Source organism: Giraffa tippelskirchi, chromosome 5 (assembly GCF_054371585.1).
Source record: "Giraffa tippelskirchi isolate mGirTip1 chromosome 5, T2T-mGirTip1v1.2.pri, whole genome shotgun sequence".
NCBI classification, from domain to species: Eukaryota; Metazoa; Chordata; class Mammalia; order Artiodactyla; family Giraffidae; genus Giraffa; species Giraffa tippelskirchi.
This window is the reverse complement of record NC_137279.1, coordinates 154,187,442-154,205,874: the sequence shown is the minus strand read 5'-3', so window position 1 is coordinate 154,205,874 and position 18,433 is coordinate 154,187,442. Positions and strand designations below refer to the sequence as shown.

The following is an 18,433-nucleotide window of genomic DNA, read 5'->3' as shown; positions in this document are numbered from 1 at the left end:
TTTGGATTCATTTTCGCTGAAACAAGTAGATAAATGTAGGAACTTTTGGAAGCTGCATTAACTCTTTCAGCCACAGGGTCTCATTTAGTTCAGTGATGTAGCTGTCGAGCGCTTTAATAAATGATAGCCTCGGTGCACCCACAGGCATATCTGTGGCCTGAGAGAGTTGATGCGTTTTGCAGAAGAACTCTCAGGATCCATCCATCCCCCTGTGAAGTGAAATAGAATATTTGATTGCTGATGTTTTTAATCTCGTGGTATAGAAGAAAGAGCTTCTGAGCAGGTAGATATGTTTCTCTCACTAACCCTAGCTCTCCTATTATCTTGTTGTAGCAGAATTTTTTAAAAGATTAAATGAGATGATTATAAATATTTAATATGCCTATTTTAATAAATGTAATGCCTGTTACAAATGAGAAGCATTATTATTATTTATTCATGGGATTCATAGACGCAAGGCATGAAATAACACTGAAAGTATAGTCTTTGTCTAAACCTCAAATGGTAATAAACCAAAGCTTTAAATTAATCATTCAAAGATTATAGACCATTCATTTTCTTAGTATATATGCCACTCGTCTAAACTGAACCCAGCTACAGTTATGTGGATCTTTTAAATTAAAAAAATAAATACAAATATAATAAAATGAGCAAAACATAAAGCCTGTTTTTATTAACCTGGGCTTGGCTACATGAACATTTTTGATTATATACACAGACAAGTTATTCATTTTAATGAGAAATTTACATATAAATGTTGCTGTCACACCTTGAAAATGTATAAGTGTAATTCCCCCAAATCATCCTGCAAACAGAAGACCTGGGATTGAGTTCCACCTGCCATTCTTGAATAAGTGATTTAGCTCCTCTGGACCTCAGTTTGCTGCTTTAGAGATGAAATCACCTATCATAGGATTGTCCTGGAGGTCAAGTGAGATAATGCTAGGACAGCCCTTCCTAAAGGTGCGCTATCCATGACAGACCATTAGAAGTTGTTTGAATATTGCAGTGGGTTTTCACTGGTGCACAGTGGTTCTCATTGGCACACAGGGGTTCTCATTGGCACGCAGGGACTGAAAACCCTATTTTTTTTTTATTGTTATTGCAGACAAACAGAATGACGTGGAGATTCCATCTCCCACCCAGAAAGACAGGGAGAAAAAGAAAAAGCAACAGCTCATGACACAGATAAGTGGAGTGAAAAAACTGATGCATAGTTCAAGCTTAAATAATACAAGCATCTCACGCTTTGGAGTCAACACAGAAAATGAAGATCATCTAGCCAAGGTGTGTACAACCTGGGTGTGTGCCCGTGTAGCGCTGCTTTACAGCAGACAGATGTCCAAAACCTCCTACTAGAAGATGATAGTGGTCGCTTTTGCTTTATTATTAAATAGTGTGATGAGGCTGATGTACCCTCTTTTTCCATTGCTGTATACCTACTTAAAGACCCTTTTTCTATACCAAAAGACCAGATTTTCCCCTGAGTTGGGTCCATTAGCTCATGAGTGGAGAATCCTGTTAAACACATATTGGGAGAATCCAAGGTAAGGGCAGTAGACAGGACTGAATTATCCCAGAGGATATTTCAGAGACTGTATGCCAAGGATCAGTAAGAAAATATGCACTGATTAGCAGAATTGGAGAAGAAATGAGAGAAATTGACAAAACCCTAGTAGTGGAGAAAGGCTCAGAAAGAATTCATACCTCCTCTCGGAGGCTGTGCAAGGTGACTTTTCAGCCTTGTGAGAATATGAAATGAGATAAAATGAACATTCAGTGAGGGGGGCAGCTGAAAGATGTCATTAGAGGAAGGCTGATTACATATCAGGCCAAGACTCTACAGAGAGCCTGTATCCCTAGTGTGTGCATGCTAAGTCACTTCAGTCATGTCTAACTCTGCAACCCTTTGGACTGTAGCCCACCAGAGCTCCTCTGTTAGTGGGATTCTCCAGGCAAGAATACTAGAGTGGGTTGCCATACCCTCCTCCCCCTGTATCCCTTACTCTGGACAATAATTAATAATAGAATAAATTGCTCCTTTAATCAGATAATCTTGGAATAATCACACAAGATGGAATGATGTTTCTTCCAGGTCTTTCTGTAGCCCAGAAGCTCTAGGAGATAAGGGGTGACTAGCATCTTCATGACCTTTTACACTAAATTAGGGTTGATTCACACACATTCTAGCAGTTAAGTCTCCTTGACCTGGTTCTCAGTGATAATTACCAAAGGGCAGAGGAGTTTTCTAGCTGAGATTGTTTTCTAGTTGTTACTGATGGACCAGTGAGCAGAGAAGGGGAGCTACAGGGAAATAGGGCTAGGATGACCTCTAATCACTTGTACCTACTTCTGAAAGCAACATTGGTTGAGGACTGACATGGCAGAAAAATTATAGGCCAGCAGCCAAATTTACAAATAGACACACACTCTCCCTCTTTTGAAAAATATATACAAAAACATGTAACTAGCATGAAGAGGACACCCAACCTCCCAGACCATTTCATTTTCAAATGTTGGTGTAACTGGAACTCTAAATAGATACTCTACAGACTTAGTCAACTCGTGCCCCCAAAAGAAAACAATGAGGCCTGCTAACAAAAGTGTTTTTATTTCTAAATTTCTCTCATTTTGATGACAGGAGCTGGAAGACCTGAACAAATGGGGCCTTAACATCTTCAGCGTGGCTGGATATTCACATAATAGGCCCCTAACATGCATCATGTATGCCATATTCCAGGTGAGTAAACAGGAGTGAATGTTGGTTATCCAATTGGATGTTCTTTACGGTTTATTTCCATCCCAGTTTACCTTTCTGATTTGGCTTTTCTTCATTTTTGGACATCAACTTATTTATTTTCTAACCCATTTTGCTGTCTAGGAAAGAGACCTTCTGAAGACATTCAAAATCTCATCTGACACATTTGTTACCTACATGATGACTTTGGAAGACCATTACCATGCAGATGTGGCGTACCATAACAGCCTACATGCTGCTGATGTGGCCCAGTCAACCCATGTTCTTCTTTCTACGCCAGCTTTAGATGTGAGTAGTTATGATCTGTTTTGCATACCTTGCCCATCCTCTTTAAAAAGTACCGTAGAAGGTATGATATATTTAGAGAAATAATGTAATTAGATGATTGTACATACTTGAACTGGCTCTTTATACTATGTATAACATGTATCAATCAGGTTATTAATATAAATGGATAGCATTTCTACTTGCTTTCTAGTATTAGAGTAGCCTTTCCTTTGCCTCTTTTACATTTGAAAAAATATTTAATTGTCAAGCAGGTAACAGGGAGCTTTATTTTTCATTATGTCTCCAGTACCTAATAAGTGTCTAGTTTGGCATCTAGTGTATAGTCTGTATGTGCTGATCTGAACTGCCCACACCATCCCAGGCACTGTGAGAGATAGCACAGAAATATAATATAAAATGTTACCAATAGTTCCTATCGGGCTTCCCTGGTGGCTCAGATGGTAAAGAATCTGCCTGCAATACGGGAGTCTGGGTTCGATCCCTGGGTTGGGAAGATTCCCTGGAGGAGGGCATGGCAACCCACTCCAGTATTTTTGCCTGGAGAATCCCCATAGACAGAGGAGCCTGGTTGGTTATAGTCCGTGGGGTCACAGAGAGTCAGACACAACTGAATGACTAAGACATAGTTCCTATTAGTAATAAGCATCCATAGGCTTATTCTCCTAAGAGTTCATAAAACTGATTCTATGTATTGAAGGAAAAGTAACTGAAAATCTAGAACTGAGGAATTAATAATGCTGAAGCAAATAGAGACAGCATTCCATCTTGTCTGATATCTTGCTAGAATATGGCTGTGGTTGCTTCCCTCACCAACAATACATTTGTATATATCAGTATATTCAGCCCAGGGAGTCCAGCAGGCCATACTCTCCCTTGATAGATGGCACTGGTGGTTAGGTATTTCCAAAATGTGCAGACTCACCCAGGAAGAGACTGTCCATGCCCTAGCCCAGACCACTTTTGCAGGTTCAGCTGGGAGGGTGAAGAAAGATTAAACTGACCCCTGCTCTATTGCTTGGATTCCAAATATTCTGAGAAAAGAAATCCAAGAAGTTAAGACTGTTTTATTTCCCTGAAGGAAAAAAGCAATATTATTTTTATGTCTGTGTAAGTATCACACGGTGGGACAACACTGTTTATCAACTATCTATCGCTGTTACTACTGTGTGGCTGGGGCTTCACTGGTGGCTCAGTCAGCAAAGAATCTGCCTGCAATACAGGAGATCTGGGTTCGATCCCTGGGTTGGGAAGATCCCCAATATTCTTGCCTGGGAAATCCCATGGACAGAGGAGCCTGGCAGGCTACAGTCCATGGGGTCACAAGTACTGGACATGACTTAGCACTAAACCACCACCACTGTGTGGCTAGAAATTGATTATTAGTGCCACAGATGTTTAGAGAAAGAAGAGTTCAAGTGTCCGTGCATAATTTGGTTTGAAGGATCAGAGATGTAAGTAACCCCAAAGGATGATGAAAGACATTTCAGAAAGAGGGAGACATTTTAGCCAGAAGCAAGTTGTACCTAAATAAAAACTAGGTTTAAATCGTTGTGTATAAGTGGGGCGGAGGAGGCTTCACAGGAGTTGAGTACTGGGCATCAGGTCTCACTTATTAGAAATGTTCTCATATTCTGTCTAGACTAATCACTGAGTGGATAGGTATTTATTGAATGTATGAATGAATAAGTGCGAAAGCTTCTGACCACACTACAAGGTTAGTTTTTAAAAAACAGCTTATTGGCAGTCTTATAAATCTGGAATTTGGCCTTACTCAGCCTGAAAACATACGAAGGTTTTTATGTCTCTGGGCGGAGCCAGTCTGACTTGCTTCTTTGACCTGTATGTGCTTGTGTTACATAAGCACTATCCTGTAATACCACTTATCCAAGAAACAAATATCAGGTACCACCTGATCTTTTACCATAAGCATTTCCCAAGCCACGGGCTACAGGCTTGATGTGCACATTAAGAGACCTTGTGATGGTGGACAGAATCTACATTTAATTGAATTAGTATATTGAGAAATTATGTAAATCAACAAACCACATGAATGAAATGGGGTACCTCAGTGTGAAACTGAATCAGCAGGCTAGGCTAATGGAACATGGAATTCAATGAGCTCATTTTGCTATGCAGGCCGTCTTCACAGATTTGGAAATTCTGGCCGCCATTTTTGCAGCTGCTATCCATGACGTTGATCATCCTGGAGTCTCCAATCAGTTTCTCATCAACACAAGTGAGTTCACCACTAGAATAGTCATTCAAGATAATTGTATGATTCATTGCTTCATATTTTTTCCTCCTGATGTTTTCATTATGGACAATAATAAGAGTAATAATGAGGTCATCCTTCCATTCCACTAGACTAGTTAGACCTTTCCTGGATACTGTGTCCAGTCTAGCAACATCATTTTGAGCTGCATGGAGAACTTGGAAAAGGTCAGAGGGGACCCATAAAAAGCACTCAATATTTGGAAAATACAATATGTGAGGAAAGAATAACTGATGTGGAATTATCTAGTAAGGACAAGGAAAGGCTTGGGAATAATGTGGTAATGATTTTCAGGATTATGCAATGCTCTCACACAGAGCATCAGTTCAGTTCAGTCGCTCAGTCGTGTCCGACTCTCTGCGACCCCATGAATTGCAGCACGCCAGGCCTCTCTGTCCATCACCAACTCCCGGAGTCTACCCAAACCCAGGTTCATCGAGTCGGTGATGCCATCCAACCATCTCATCCTCTGTCACACAGAGCATGGTGACCCACTAGTGTCCCTTGCTACAGAGGAAGCAGGTCCAAATGTTGGCTCTGAGCATGCGAGCCTCCAAATAGAAATAAGTCTCCAGAAAAAGCACTGGAATAGGCTTCTACAATTCAGGGTGGACGGCTGGGTCATTAAAAGTCTCCCACCCTCTCTTCCAACTGCATAGGTTTGATTATGGACTGGTCTGTAATATGGATTGGTCTGACTTCAGTGACCTTCAAGGTTGGTCCAACCTTAGGATCCCAAGCCCGACTTAAAGCTTTTATCATGCTCAAAACATTAAGTATCCATGCTAATGAAAACCCATGATTTTCCCCAGTATTTCTAAATGCTGAAAACCTAAGTACTTTTCTCTTCTGAGAATATTGTTATCTTGTTGTGGTCAAGATTAACATCAAGTGATGACAGTTTTAAGAAATGTTGAAGCTACTTGTTGTCAAAGAGCCCTTACCATCCTTTATCATCAGAATATTTGAATGACTAGGTATGAGGTACCTTGTTTATTTTACCTCATTTTTCCATTGAAAGAACATAAACTTTGGGCAGCTACTTGTCTGTGTGGGTTATATCAGCTGGTGTATTGTGGCATCATGAGTCATCCCATATATAGGCCAGTTCACACAGAAAAATGGCCTTTCTGCCAGAGCCATGTACAGCATTACAACACATAAAAGCCAGCTTGTAGATCTATGCCCTTGGTCACAGGATGAATGAGGCAAGAGTGCTGAAATGACTTCACATTTCCCACCACCTTTTCTGAAGATGTAACTCAAAGCGCAGTTAAAACAATGATTTATGACTAATAGCACCTACTGCTAGTCATATATTATCATCACTTGACTATTATTCTTGATTAGGAGAAAATGTGGCTTCATGAGTTTGATGACCAGGTTCTCAACAACAGATCATGGTGCTGTTCAAAGGATGCCTGTGGTTTTTCTGTGTGAAAGGCAGGCTAGAAGCTATAGTTTAGGTATCCAGATAAAGCAATTTCTGGTATTATAGGGCCCTACAGCAGAAAATGGGACATCAAGATTGCTGTAAAAAAATTATTGTTTTGTTACCATATTTATAAAAACCTCCAAAAAGCTATATTATTCGGATAAAATAAAAATTTAAACTCACACCATTATCTTCTTCGAAAATCCAAAACTCACAATTGACAAAGCTCGGAAATACATCAAAAAGAGAAATAATGTGAAAAATTGTAATACCTTGGATAAAATTTAGTGACACTTCCAGTCTATTCTTTTCTGAAGTACAAAATATGTGAAGACATGAAGTTACAAACTGAGATAAAAATAGGATTTAATTGCTTAGGAATGCCCTTACCTAAAATGTCAAATTCTTCAACTGAAGTGAAAAAGAGAAAAAGGATTTTAAAAATACTATGACTTTTAATCAAAAAGAACGTTTATATGCTAATATCTACTAGAAGCTTTTTTTTGTTTTTTTAAGAAACTGACTCTTTTTAGAGGGAGGCTGTTTCTCTAAGAGAAAATGACATATAGGGTCTTGATTCTTGAAATCATTTGGAGAGAATTTGCTCTGATTTCGTACTGAGGTAATGTCATTGTTTGAATTGTACCCCTTTTCATTAAATCATCATTTTTCCTTGTTTACTAGATTCAGAACTTGCTTTGATGTATAATGATGAGTCTGTGTTGGAAAACCATCACCTTGCCGTGGGTTTCAAACTGCTCCAAGAAGAACACTGTGACATATTCCAGAATCTCACCAAGAAGCAACGTCAAACACTCAGGAAGATGGTTATTGACATGGTAAGACTTTGGCCTCCCTGTGATCCTCACTTACTTTTACTTTTGCGGGAAGAGAAAGTCCATTCTGCTTGATAAACTGAGTTTGTTGAAAGTTTTCTTTTCTTTTCTCTTCTTTTAACCCCAGGTCTTAGCAACTGATATGTCTAAACACATGAGCCTGCTGGCAGACTTGAAGACAATGGTAGAAACAAAGAAAGTTACAAGTTCCGGTGTTCTTCTCCTGGACAACTATACTGATCGTATACAGGTATTGGATGGAAGCCTTTGATTTAACACAAAGCCACACCAAACTAAATAAACAACAGTTAAAAAGGGAAAACAAATAAATTTACTTAGTTGCATGTCCTAGGTTACTATTACAACTTCAGGCTTATTTTAAGAACAAGCAAATGAAAATGGATATTCAAGTTGACCCTCTAATTTACAAAGAAAAACAGAACTCTACTTATTGAGTTGCTTAATTCTAAAAATAAACAGCAAAATCTCATTGTAATAGGGTGTACATGACTGCTGATACCAAAAGTTGGTGTTTGGATATAAATCCCACTGACTTGAACTTTGTCAGGTCTGTTTTGGTTATACAAATTGCCCTCAGCTAGTCTCCTCTTTCTACAAGTGGAAAATATGAAGACATCTACTTTGAGTAATTCTTTGCATTTTTTTCCAAACTGAGGAAAAGAAACTATGGCAGCAGCATTTGACCTCTCATGTCTCTTCCAGTTTTTAAATTCAGTGACTGTCAATCAGAGAAGACACATTTTCCCTTTTGGGACTCTAATAATGGCAAATAACCAACTCTGGCCAGCACCATTGTAATCTTGCTTTTTTGGTGCAAATACCATAATTATAATGCAACTAAAATGTTCTTGGGTCTGGTACCAAGTGTACTAGTACAAGAGGGATGAGATGTTCTAGTAGTATTTATACCTAATTTTATGGGATTTTCAAAACTTGATGATTTCAGGTCCTTCGCAACATGGTACACTGTGCAGACCTGAGCAACCCCACCAAGTCCCTGGAATTGTATCGACAGTGGACAGACCGAATCATGGAGGAATTTTTCCAGCAGGGAGACAAAGAGCGGGAGAGGGGAATGGAGATCAGCCCCATGTGTGATAAGCACACAGCTTCCGTGGAAAAATCCCAGGTATCTAATATAAGGTTTTTAAAGTTTCTGTAAGCTCAGCTGATGGTTGAACTGGGGACTCTTTCTAACTATTTTCTCTTAAATATATGTATATATATATATATATATATATATATATATATATATATAATCTATATAAAATATGTATATTTTATATTTTTATATGCACACACACACGTATACATGGGCTTCCCAGGTGGCAGCACTAGTGGTAAAGAATCCACCTGCCAATGCAGGAGACACAAAAGACATGGGTTCAATCTCTAGGTCAGGAAGATCCCCTGGAGTAGGAAATGGCAGCCTGCTCCAATATTCTTACCTGGACAATCCCATGGGCAGAGGAGCCTAGTGGGCTACATTTCATGGAGCCACAGAGAGTCGAACACAACAGAGCAACTAAGCAACATATATACATATATATATACATATATGTGTGGGTGTGAAATTATAAGGAAGCAACTACTTATTTAGTTTCATTATACTCGTGACTCATTTGCCTTCTCCATTACACTGAATTTCACAGTGAGGAGATAAAGCGGTCTTCAGAAAACCCATCAAAGTTTGGACTGTGTATCCTCAGTTTAGATCAGTATCTATGACCATAGCAAATCCAACTAAGTTAACTGAAGGCTGCCGTCTCCTCCATCTCATCCCTCCAGATTTCCCCCAGCTCTGTCTTTATTTAGGACCTCTACTCTTTACCCTTGTTTCCTGAACCTTGTTTTCAGTGTCCAGAATCATATACACTGCCAGCATCACCAGACGTAGTGAATCTCTTTCCCATATATCTCTTCTGCCTCATGGTCAAAGCCCTGTGCTGTGTCCCAAATATGCATATTTTATTTGTATATATATATATATACACACACACACATACACATGGGCATCCCAGGTGGCACTAGTGGTAAAGAATCCACCTGTCAAAGCAAGAGACATAAAAGATGTGGGTTCAATCCATAGATCCAAGGTCATATCTACACGTCTGAGAATAGGCTGACATCTTTTGGTTGCATCCAAAGTTACAAACTCCCTCTGTGCTGGAGGTACATTACACTGTAGGCAAGGAGATGTCCCTAGCTGAAAAATATGTAGCACTAGAAAGTATCAATATCCTTACAAAGGCTTCAGGGCCAGCTGAGATGCTGTTTTTTCAGAAACAAATGACCTGAGCCAGCATCATGATTCAGATTGTGTCTCTAGGCTGCCCAAGGCCTTTATCACAAAATCATTCAGACTAGTTTTTATTAGTGTTTATCGTCTTTGTCTACTACTTTCTACCCCCAAATTTACATGTAGTTGTAATATCAGTATATAATTCCTTTGCAATTATCACTGTGTTGCTTTTTTTAAAAACCCAATCAAATGAATTTAAAGTCTGTAAAAATGCTCTGTAAGTCTAATACACCATAAAAACACATCATATTAAGTTAAGGCCAATTCAAAATCCTCATGCCTTAATTAGAATAAGATATTTGTGAATTAGTTAATTAATTAGCCTATGGTCCTTTAATTAGCAACAGAGGTGTTTGGTATATATGTGATGTTCTGTGTGGTTTTCCACACATTTTCATATACATTATCCCATTTGAACCTCCAAACAGCCTTTTGAGACAGACATAGCAGGTATTTTTGCAGGGTGTCAGGTAAATAAGCTGGCCTCTTGGTTCAGTTCACCAGCTCATCACTGCCCTCCACCCAAAGCACTCTCCATCACTGTGAACAGGTCTCCCTGCTTCCATGGTCCACCATGGCATTTCCCACAGATGGGCTTTGGTGAGCATTGTCTGAGTAGACTGGTGATGAAACTCTTGACTAGGTGCTCTTCAGATTTGTAGTGTTCTCTCACCCCAGGGCCTAGGAAATAAGCAGCTAGAGGCTGCCTTTCTTAAAAGTGCTGAACATTTGGCAAAAGCAAAACAAATGAAGAAAGAAAATGGCTGCACTGTAGTTCAGCTGATTGAATTTTCTCCATTGCCTTGAGCTTTTTTTTTTTTCAAGTCCCTGGAAAACACATTGAAAATAGTATTTAAAAACCCTTAAACACTCGTAAAGAATTAAACAAGAGGAAAGAAGAGTGGGTGGAAGAGAAATATTTGAATCATCTACAGTAGGTCTTATAACCAGTGCAGATCAGAGGGCCCCTGACTTTGGTGTGAATTCTGTCTATTAATGCTAGGGAAACATCAGAGAAAAGAATGAAAGAGAGAGAGAAAGAGAGGAAGGAAGGAAAGAAAATAGATAGATAAGAGTCATGTATGGCCAAGGTTCTTTGATATGGTACAGCTTGGATGTATGAAATAACTGGCCCAAATCCAGAATGTTAACAGAGGGGTTTCCAGCAGTGTGGAAAGTTAGCTATGTAATGCCCCACGGGTGCACAGAAGTTGCCCTTGCTCATCTCCCCCTGAATCCTGACCCAGCATCTCTCCAGCTCCTCAGACCATAACAGGGGAATTCCATTCCCTCATTCAACTAGTGCCTGTTCTTTCTCTCAACCTGCTCCCACCCCCAATGTTTCCTGTTTGTCCCACAGTGCACGGGTCAGCATCAGGCCACAGAGCCTGCACATGCAGGATGCATAGCCCCTGTGTAAACCATAACAGAACCATAAGCTTCATGTTTCTTCACAGGAACACTAGCAAAGGAACTGCTTAATTGTCTTTATTTTTTCCTTCTTTCTCCCAGTGGAAATAATGGTGTGCCCTCTGAATCTAAAACAATTGCAGACACGTCCACAGAGGGGATATTTAGTTGTTTAGGAGCTTGAGGTATTTTCAAGTGTTTTACCTACGTCGTCTACAAACCAAAAGCATTCCACAGGACTTGAGACATGCCAGAGTCATCCTGGGCTGGCTCCGTTTCGTTTTAAAACCGCGGCGTATTTTAAAGTTATCAGGGAAAGAACGTTGAGTCAGAGCTCAATGGACCAGGGGCTTCCTTCTTCAGAGAATGACTCACAGAATCCAAGGAGTGACAAAGTCATTCCCAGCCAGGGTTATATCCAGACTTCTTATTTGGCACACATCAGAGGAAAAGTAATCAGCTCTAGTGAGACCAACACAGGCTTTGGAGTCAGACAAAGTTGGGACTGAGCCCCAGCTCCACCACTTACTGGCTCTGTGACCTCTGACAAGATATTTCTGAACCTCACTGAGTCTCACTGAACCTCACTGAGTCTCCTCAGTATTCCTTTGTGAATGGTGAATATCCATTCTCAATCTGTGGGATTAAGAGCAATAATGCATATATTGCATTCAGTGCAGGATGTGCCATATAGTAAATGCCCAAATAACAGAATCTGGTATTGTTTGATGTTTGTTGGGTTGTTGTGTCTTTTTTTTTTCCTCTTGCAAACCAGGTCAGCTTGTTTGGTTTTCCAGGGCCCATCACAATAACAGAGATGTGACTTTATTTTTCTTCAGGTGGGCTTCATCGACTACATCGTCCATCCCCTGTGGGAGACCTGGGCGGACCTGGTGCAGCCTGATGCCCAGGACATTCTGGATACTTTAGAAGATAACAGGAACTGGTATCAGAGCATGATACCCCAGAGCCCCTCCCCACCACTGGATGAGCAGAACAGAGACTGCCAAGGTCTGATGGAGAAGTTTCAGTTTGAACTAACCCTCGAAGAGGAGGATTCTGAAGGCCCTGAAAAAGATGGCGAGGGCCATAGCTATTTTGGCAGCACAAAGACGCTCTGTGTGATCGATCCGGAAAATAGGGATCATCTGGGAGAGACTGAGGTAGATATCACCACAGAAGACAAGTCCCCGATCGACACATAATCTCCCTCTTCACGTGGAGATGAACATTCCACCCTTGACAAGCATGCCAGCTGTATGGTAGGGCCAGCCCACCATGGGGGCCGAGGCCTGCACAGGACAAGGGCCATGCGGCCTTTCCAGTTACTTGAGCTTGGAGCCAGAATGCAAGACCGTGAAGCAAATAGCAGCGGCTCAGGAAATTCCACGGTTGACTTGCCTCGCCTGCAAGCTGAGTGGAGAGCTGAAGCTTTCTGTGGTTCTGGAGGCCAACTGTGCATCACGACCGAATAGCTTGAAAGTGGAAGACACCAAACTGAGAGATTTTTCTGCACTATGTTTTGGGCATCTGTCCCCTCTGGTGACTGAACTGACTAATAATGTCATTTCTAAATCTGCTTACCTGTCCCCTTGTCTGCCAACCTGTGTGCCTTTTTTGTAAAACATTTTCACGTGTTTAAAATCCTGTTGAATACCTAGAATTTAGTATCAGCTTCTACACAGATAAGCATTACAATCTGACAAAAACTTTTTTGACTCTTTCTGAGGGGAAAAAAAAAGGAAAGTAAATTGTCTTCCTTCTTTCTTAGGCAATATCTTTCACTCAACTACAGTTACTTTTGCAAATAGAAAGGCTACACTTCTAACCACATTCAACTTCCTTCCCCTATGGTCCCAAACAACTCCTCAGTTGCCCTTATAACAGATCTCTGTCTGCCTGCTTTGAACAGTACTTTTTCTCCTCTAGAATTGCACTTCTTTGCTGTAAACAGAATAAAGTTGAACAAGCTAAGGGGTAGGAATGGGTAGTTGTCTTGTTCACAGTAACAGTCTGTGGAGAATTCAGCTTCACAAGGCAATTTCCTTGTTGAGTCCTGAACCCCTGTGCCGCTGGGGTTGCACGATCCCCATCCTGTTCTCTTGCTCCCCTCTTCATGCTCACACCAGTTACACTGTTTCCAATTTAATGCTGCCGTCTTTCTCTTGCACTGCCTTCTGTGCTAACACCTCCATTTCTGTTTATAACCATGTATTTATTACTTAATGTATATAATGTAATGTTTTGTAAGTTATTAATTTATATATCTAACATTGCCTGCCAATGGTGGTGTTCAATTTGTGTAGAAGACTCTGCCTAAGAGTTGTGACTTTTCTTGTAACGTTTTGTATTGTGTATTATTATATAATCTGAACATCGCTGAAGAGATGTCCCCCTTGCCAGCTGGGTCTGCCCTTTTCCTGGTCCGAGTTGCTAATACTGCTCAACTCCTTCATGAGCTGGTTTTGAAAACAGGATTCTCACATTAGATACTAATGGTTTCTACTGAGCTTTTACTTTTGTATAGTTTGATGGGGTGTGGGGGCAGTGGGCTGTGGTTTTTACCCCTGTTCTATTCGAATCTGTAGACATGAGTTGAGTTTTAACTGAGTTCTACTATAATTGAGGCTTTAGTTTAACAAGAAACACTACGTTTGGTTTAACAAGCAACTCACCAATTGTTCTTCTGAGAGTCCCCAAACTACTGACTTTGAAGAGAAAGTTCCCAGCCTGCCATTAAGCAGGAATGTCAATGTTCCAATTAATTACTAAAGTAAACAATAAAACAATGTGAATTTTACAATGAAATGTGAACTGACATAGTAAATTATGCGAATGTGAAGCTTCTGATAACACTTGTTAGACCTCTGACTGTCTTCAGTCTCTGTAAAATCTATTTCATGCTTTCAGTTCAGCATTGTGACTCAGTAGTTCAAGAAATGGCACAAATGTGCATGACCAATGGGTTTCTCCGTCTATGAACACTGCTTATTTCAGGTGGACATTTTATTGTTTTCCAAAGTTTCTCACAATGTATGTTATAGTATTATTATTATATATTGTGCTCAAATGCATTCTTAAGAGACTTTTATATGAGGTGAATAAACAAAAGCATGATTAGACTGTAGGCCCAATTATTTCGTGGTTAGTTCTGACGCATTAAAAACAGATATGTTTTCTCTTCTCTCCTACCATACCCCACAAAGAAAACCACCCACTTTGCTTGGCCAACATCACACCTAAAGTTTCATAATCTGTGTCCAGAAAGTCCCCTAGCTTGGAACATTTACTTTTTTAGCAACTGTTCGACAAGGTCGGTGGTGCGAGAAAGGAGATAGTGAATTAAAAGAAACAAAGCCCCTTTAAGAATCTGAAGAGTTTAATCTGCTAGATGAATAAAGGTAATCTCCCACTTGGTGGGATCCTCTAGAAAAATGAATCCTAGACTCACAGAACATTAGCTTGATGTAGTCAAATGGTCCTATTGATTCATTTGACACACGAAGAATCTGAAGTCCAAAGAGACACGTTAAAGCACAATGCAAGGAGTGCTGGCTGACACTCATGGTCACCTCAGTGATCCATGGAGTCTCCTGTTGACCATACGGTTATGCTTTTCTTTCTGGAAAGAACTATGTAAATATCACAAGCAAAATAACACTTTGTTGAAAAAGTCAACTTAAAAAAAATTTATCCTGAGAAAGTTGTGTATGTGTGTTGACAAAGGCTGCAAATAAGAATCAGTGGTAGCCCATGATATTTAAACCACAAAGGGAAGTGGTTTGTGAACCAGGAAGGGGGTCTGCTGTAGAAGAACTCCACTCAATAAACTGAAATTACTGTATTTCTTTTTGAAGATGACTGAAAGTGAGCCACTGTTGCAGAACCAACTTGCCTGCTGATTCCAAGGTAGTGTTTAGAGCTCTTTGCCACCATCCCTGATTTCTGATTGCACCTGTCTGTCTCTAAGCTTTTACAGATTGAGTGACAAGTGAATTGGTTAGAATAGCCACAAGTGTGACTTCAAAATATCTAGAGCTATAAATATTTATAAATATTTTCAGGTCTGTTCCTACAGAGTAGTTCCTAAACTTTCGTTCAAAATTAGAATCATCTGGAGAATAAATATTTTGAAAAATACTGATGTTTGAGTTCCATTCTCACTCCCAGATTTCTGTTTGATTTGGTCTTGGGTGGAGCCCCGGTCATTGGATTTTTTAGTCTCCCCAGGTAATTCTAACACATAACCTGAATGGAGAATCAACTGCTCCAGAAGAGAGAAGCACACTTGTAGGTAAGGCTTTTGTCTCAGTCCATTCAGGCTGCTATAACAAAATTCCAGACTGCATCTTAAAAGCAAGAGAAATTTATTTCTCACAGTTCTAGAGGCTGGAAAGACAAGGATTAATATACTAGCAAAATCACTTCCTGTTTCATACCTGGTGCCTGCTCACTTGTGTCCTCACCTGGTAAAGCGGCTGGAGATCTCTTTGGATTCTCTTTCGCAAAGGCACTAATCCCATCCATGAGGGCTCCACTGTCATGATTTATGGCACCCCACTCCAGTACTCTTGCCTGGAAAATCCAATGGATGGAGGAGCCTGGTAGGCTACAGTCCATGGGGTCTCTAAGAGTCGGACACGACTGAGAGACTTCGCTTTCACTTTTCACTTTCATGCATTGGAGAAGGAAATGGCAACCCACTCCAGTGTTCTTGCCTGGAGAATCCCAGGGACGAGGGAGCCTGATGGGCTGCTGTCTATGGGGTCGCACAGAGTCGGACACGACTGAAGCGACTTAGCAGCAGCAGCAGCGGCGGCAAAAGTGCTACCTCCTATACTATCATCTTTGGGATTTTGAATTTCAACATATAAATTTTGGGGAAACATTCAGAAAATAACAGCTTTCTTTCACCCCAGCTGTCTTCAGACACTCTGCACTCACCATGGCCATGCTCTGGTTCAAGTATAGAAACAAGGGGAGGGATAAGAGATGAGTAAGATGAAGCTCTGCACTCCCAGAGCTTACAATGTGCTGTTGTTGTGCTCATCACTTGCCTTCCAGATCATAAAATCATAATCATGTTCTCAGGAAAACCACAGTGGTGGTCAGTCTAAAAGAAAGCTCATCTTCTGATTCCAAAACGTAGTCAATAAGTATAATCGTCCTCCCACTCGATGGCCGGGAGCTACTATAGAAGCAGAAGTTACTGAGGCATCTTTGCCAAGGCTGAGAGTAATAACTTTTGCTTAACAAGATGCACATGAGCTAAAGACTGATTTACAGACTTAGGAACTGTCAGAGTTGGAAACACACACACATACATGCTGGATGGTGGTTCCCTGACCTATTCCCACAAGCTTATTTTGATATAAATAAATTGGAGGTCATTGTAATTCTCAGTCCACTGAAGGAAGCCTAATGGAGTCCATGTGGAGGGAGGTGGTTTACTGTATTGATTCTGGAGCCAAATGACCTGGATTCAAACCCTAACTCCTTCATTTATTACCTGTCCTGCCTTAAATAAGTCACTTACTCACTGGGCAGCAGTATAATGAGGATTATAAATCTGTCAGATGAGGATAATAAACCCAGGGCTTTTTCTACAATTTCATTGCTACTTCTTTGAGCCTCATGTTGTTCAAGAATGATTAAATCAATGATTGTATGAGCTTTAAAACCTATGAGCCAGGATGGACAAAGATGTCTGGCAAATCCTATTTATCAACCCATGATTTGTGTGGCCTGTGACCCTTACCAACGATTCTCCACCCTAGTTTTCTCTTACATCCTTCAAGATTCATACCAGGTGACCTCAACAAGACACTTCCCTGATCCCTAAGGTTGGGATAAGGTCACTTTATCTGAGATTCCAGAACATCTCATGCTTTGACATTAATTAACTGTATAACCCTGAGCAAGTTCCTTAACTCCCCTCTGCCTCAACTTTATCATCTGTAAAATGGAGATAATTATAATGATACCTAGCTCATAGTGGATTATGTGAGAATTACATGATCTGATATAATTAAAGTTCTAAGAAATGTTATAACTATTAATACCTACTACTATATATTTAAGTTAGGTTTTTGTCTTTCCCTAAAGACTATAACTCATTGAAATCAGAAGTTGGATCTTATTCCCTATTGAACTTCAAGTACCCAATCCAATTTCTGGAAGAAACATACATTTGGCAAACTAAAGTGAATCAAGTAGTTTTGTGAAAGCCCTGTGCCTCAGGCTTTCCAAACCAAAGAAGGTGTTGATCTCAGAGCTCTGAAGTTATAAGCTATATAATTTCAGAACAAAAGTTTCCTCAGAGATGTTCTGGTATATGCCTTTCCTTTTATAATTAAAGGAACTGAGGCCCAAAAGTGGCCAGTGGCCTGCTAGAGGTGACAGAGTATGTTAGTGTCACATGTTTGCCATAACCAAGTACCACAAGCTGGATAGTTTAAACAATTGAAATGTTTTGTCTCATAGTCCCAGAGGCTAGAGGTCCAAGGTCACGATGTCAGGTTCAATTTCTGCTGAGAACTTCGAGGGACAATCTGTTTTTGCCTCTCCTCCAGCTTGGGGTGATTTGCTGGCAGGCTTTGGCATTCTTTGCTTGTAGATGCAGCACCCAAATCTCTGCCTTCATGTTCACATGATGTTGTCTCAGTGTGCACATCCATGTCCAAATTTCCCATTTTGATAAGTCACGAGTCATACCACGTTAAAGATCCACCCTACTGCAATTATCACTTGAAGTAACTATATCTGTAAGAACTCTATTTTCAAACAAAGTCACATTCTGAATTATTGGAGCTGGTCAAAAAGTTCATTCTGGTTTTTCTATAATGTCTTAGGGAAGAACCCAAACAAACTTTTTGGCCAATGCAATACTAGGGGTTGGCCTTCCCCAGTGGCTCAGTGGTAAAGAACCTGACTGCAATGCAGGAGATGCAGGAGACCCTGGTTCAATCCCTGTGTGGAGTTTGCCTGGAGAAAAGGAAAGACAACCCACACTCCAGTATTCTTGCCTAGAGAATCCCATGGACAGAGGAATCTGGCAGGCTACAATCCATAAGGTCGAAAAAGGTGGGACAGGACTGAACACAGAACAATA

The 18,433-nt window shown here is 40.4% G+C and overlaps 1 protein-coding gene across 3 annotated transcripts in view; it reads left to right on the top strand.

Annotated features, from left to right (window-relative positions):
- Window positions 1–14,444, top strand: part of PDE4B (phosphodiesterase 4B) — a 653,160-nt gene extending 638,716 nt beyond the window's left edge. For all 3 annotated transcript variants that reach the window (XM_081490838.1, XM_081490839.1, XM_081490840.1), the window contains 8 exons: window positions 1,109–1,287; window positions 2,642–2,740; window positions 2,882–3,046; window positions 5,183–5,282; window positions 7,438–7,592; window positions 7,717–7,839; window positions 8,557–8,739; window positions 12,162–14,444. In XM_081490838.1, the coding sequence (XP_081346964.1) occupies window positions 1,109–1,287; window positions 2,642–2,740; window positions 2,882–3,046; window positions 5,183–5,282; window positions 7,438–7,592; window positions 7,717–7,839; window positions 8,557–8,739; window positions 12,162–12,527 (1,370 nt within the window). In that variant the 3' untranslated portion in view covers window positions 12,528–14,444. The remainder of the gene's footprint in view (window positions 1–1,108; window positions 1,288–2,641; window positions 2,741–2,881; window positions 3,047–5,182; window positions 5,283–7,437; window positions 7,593–7,716; window positions 7,840–8,556; window positions 8,740–12,161) is intronic.
- Window positions 14,445–18,433: the final 3,989 nt, after the last annotated feature.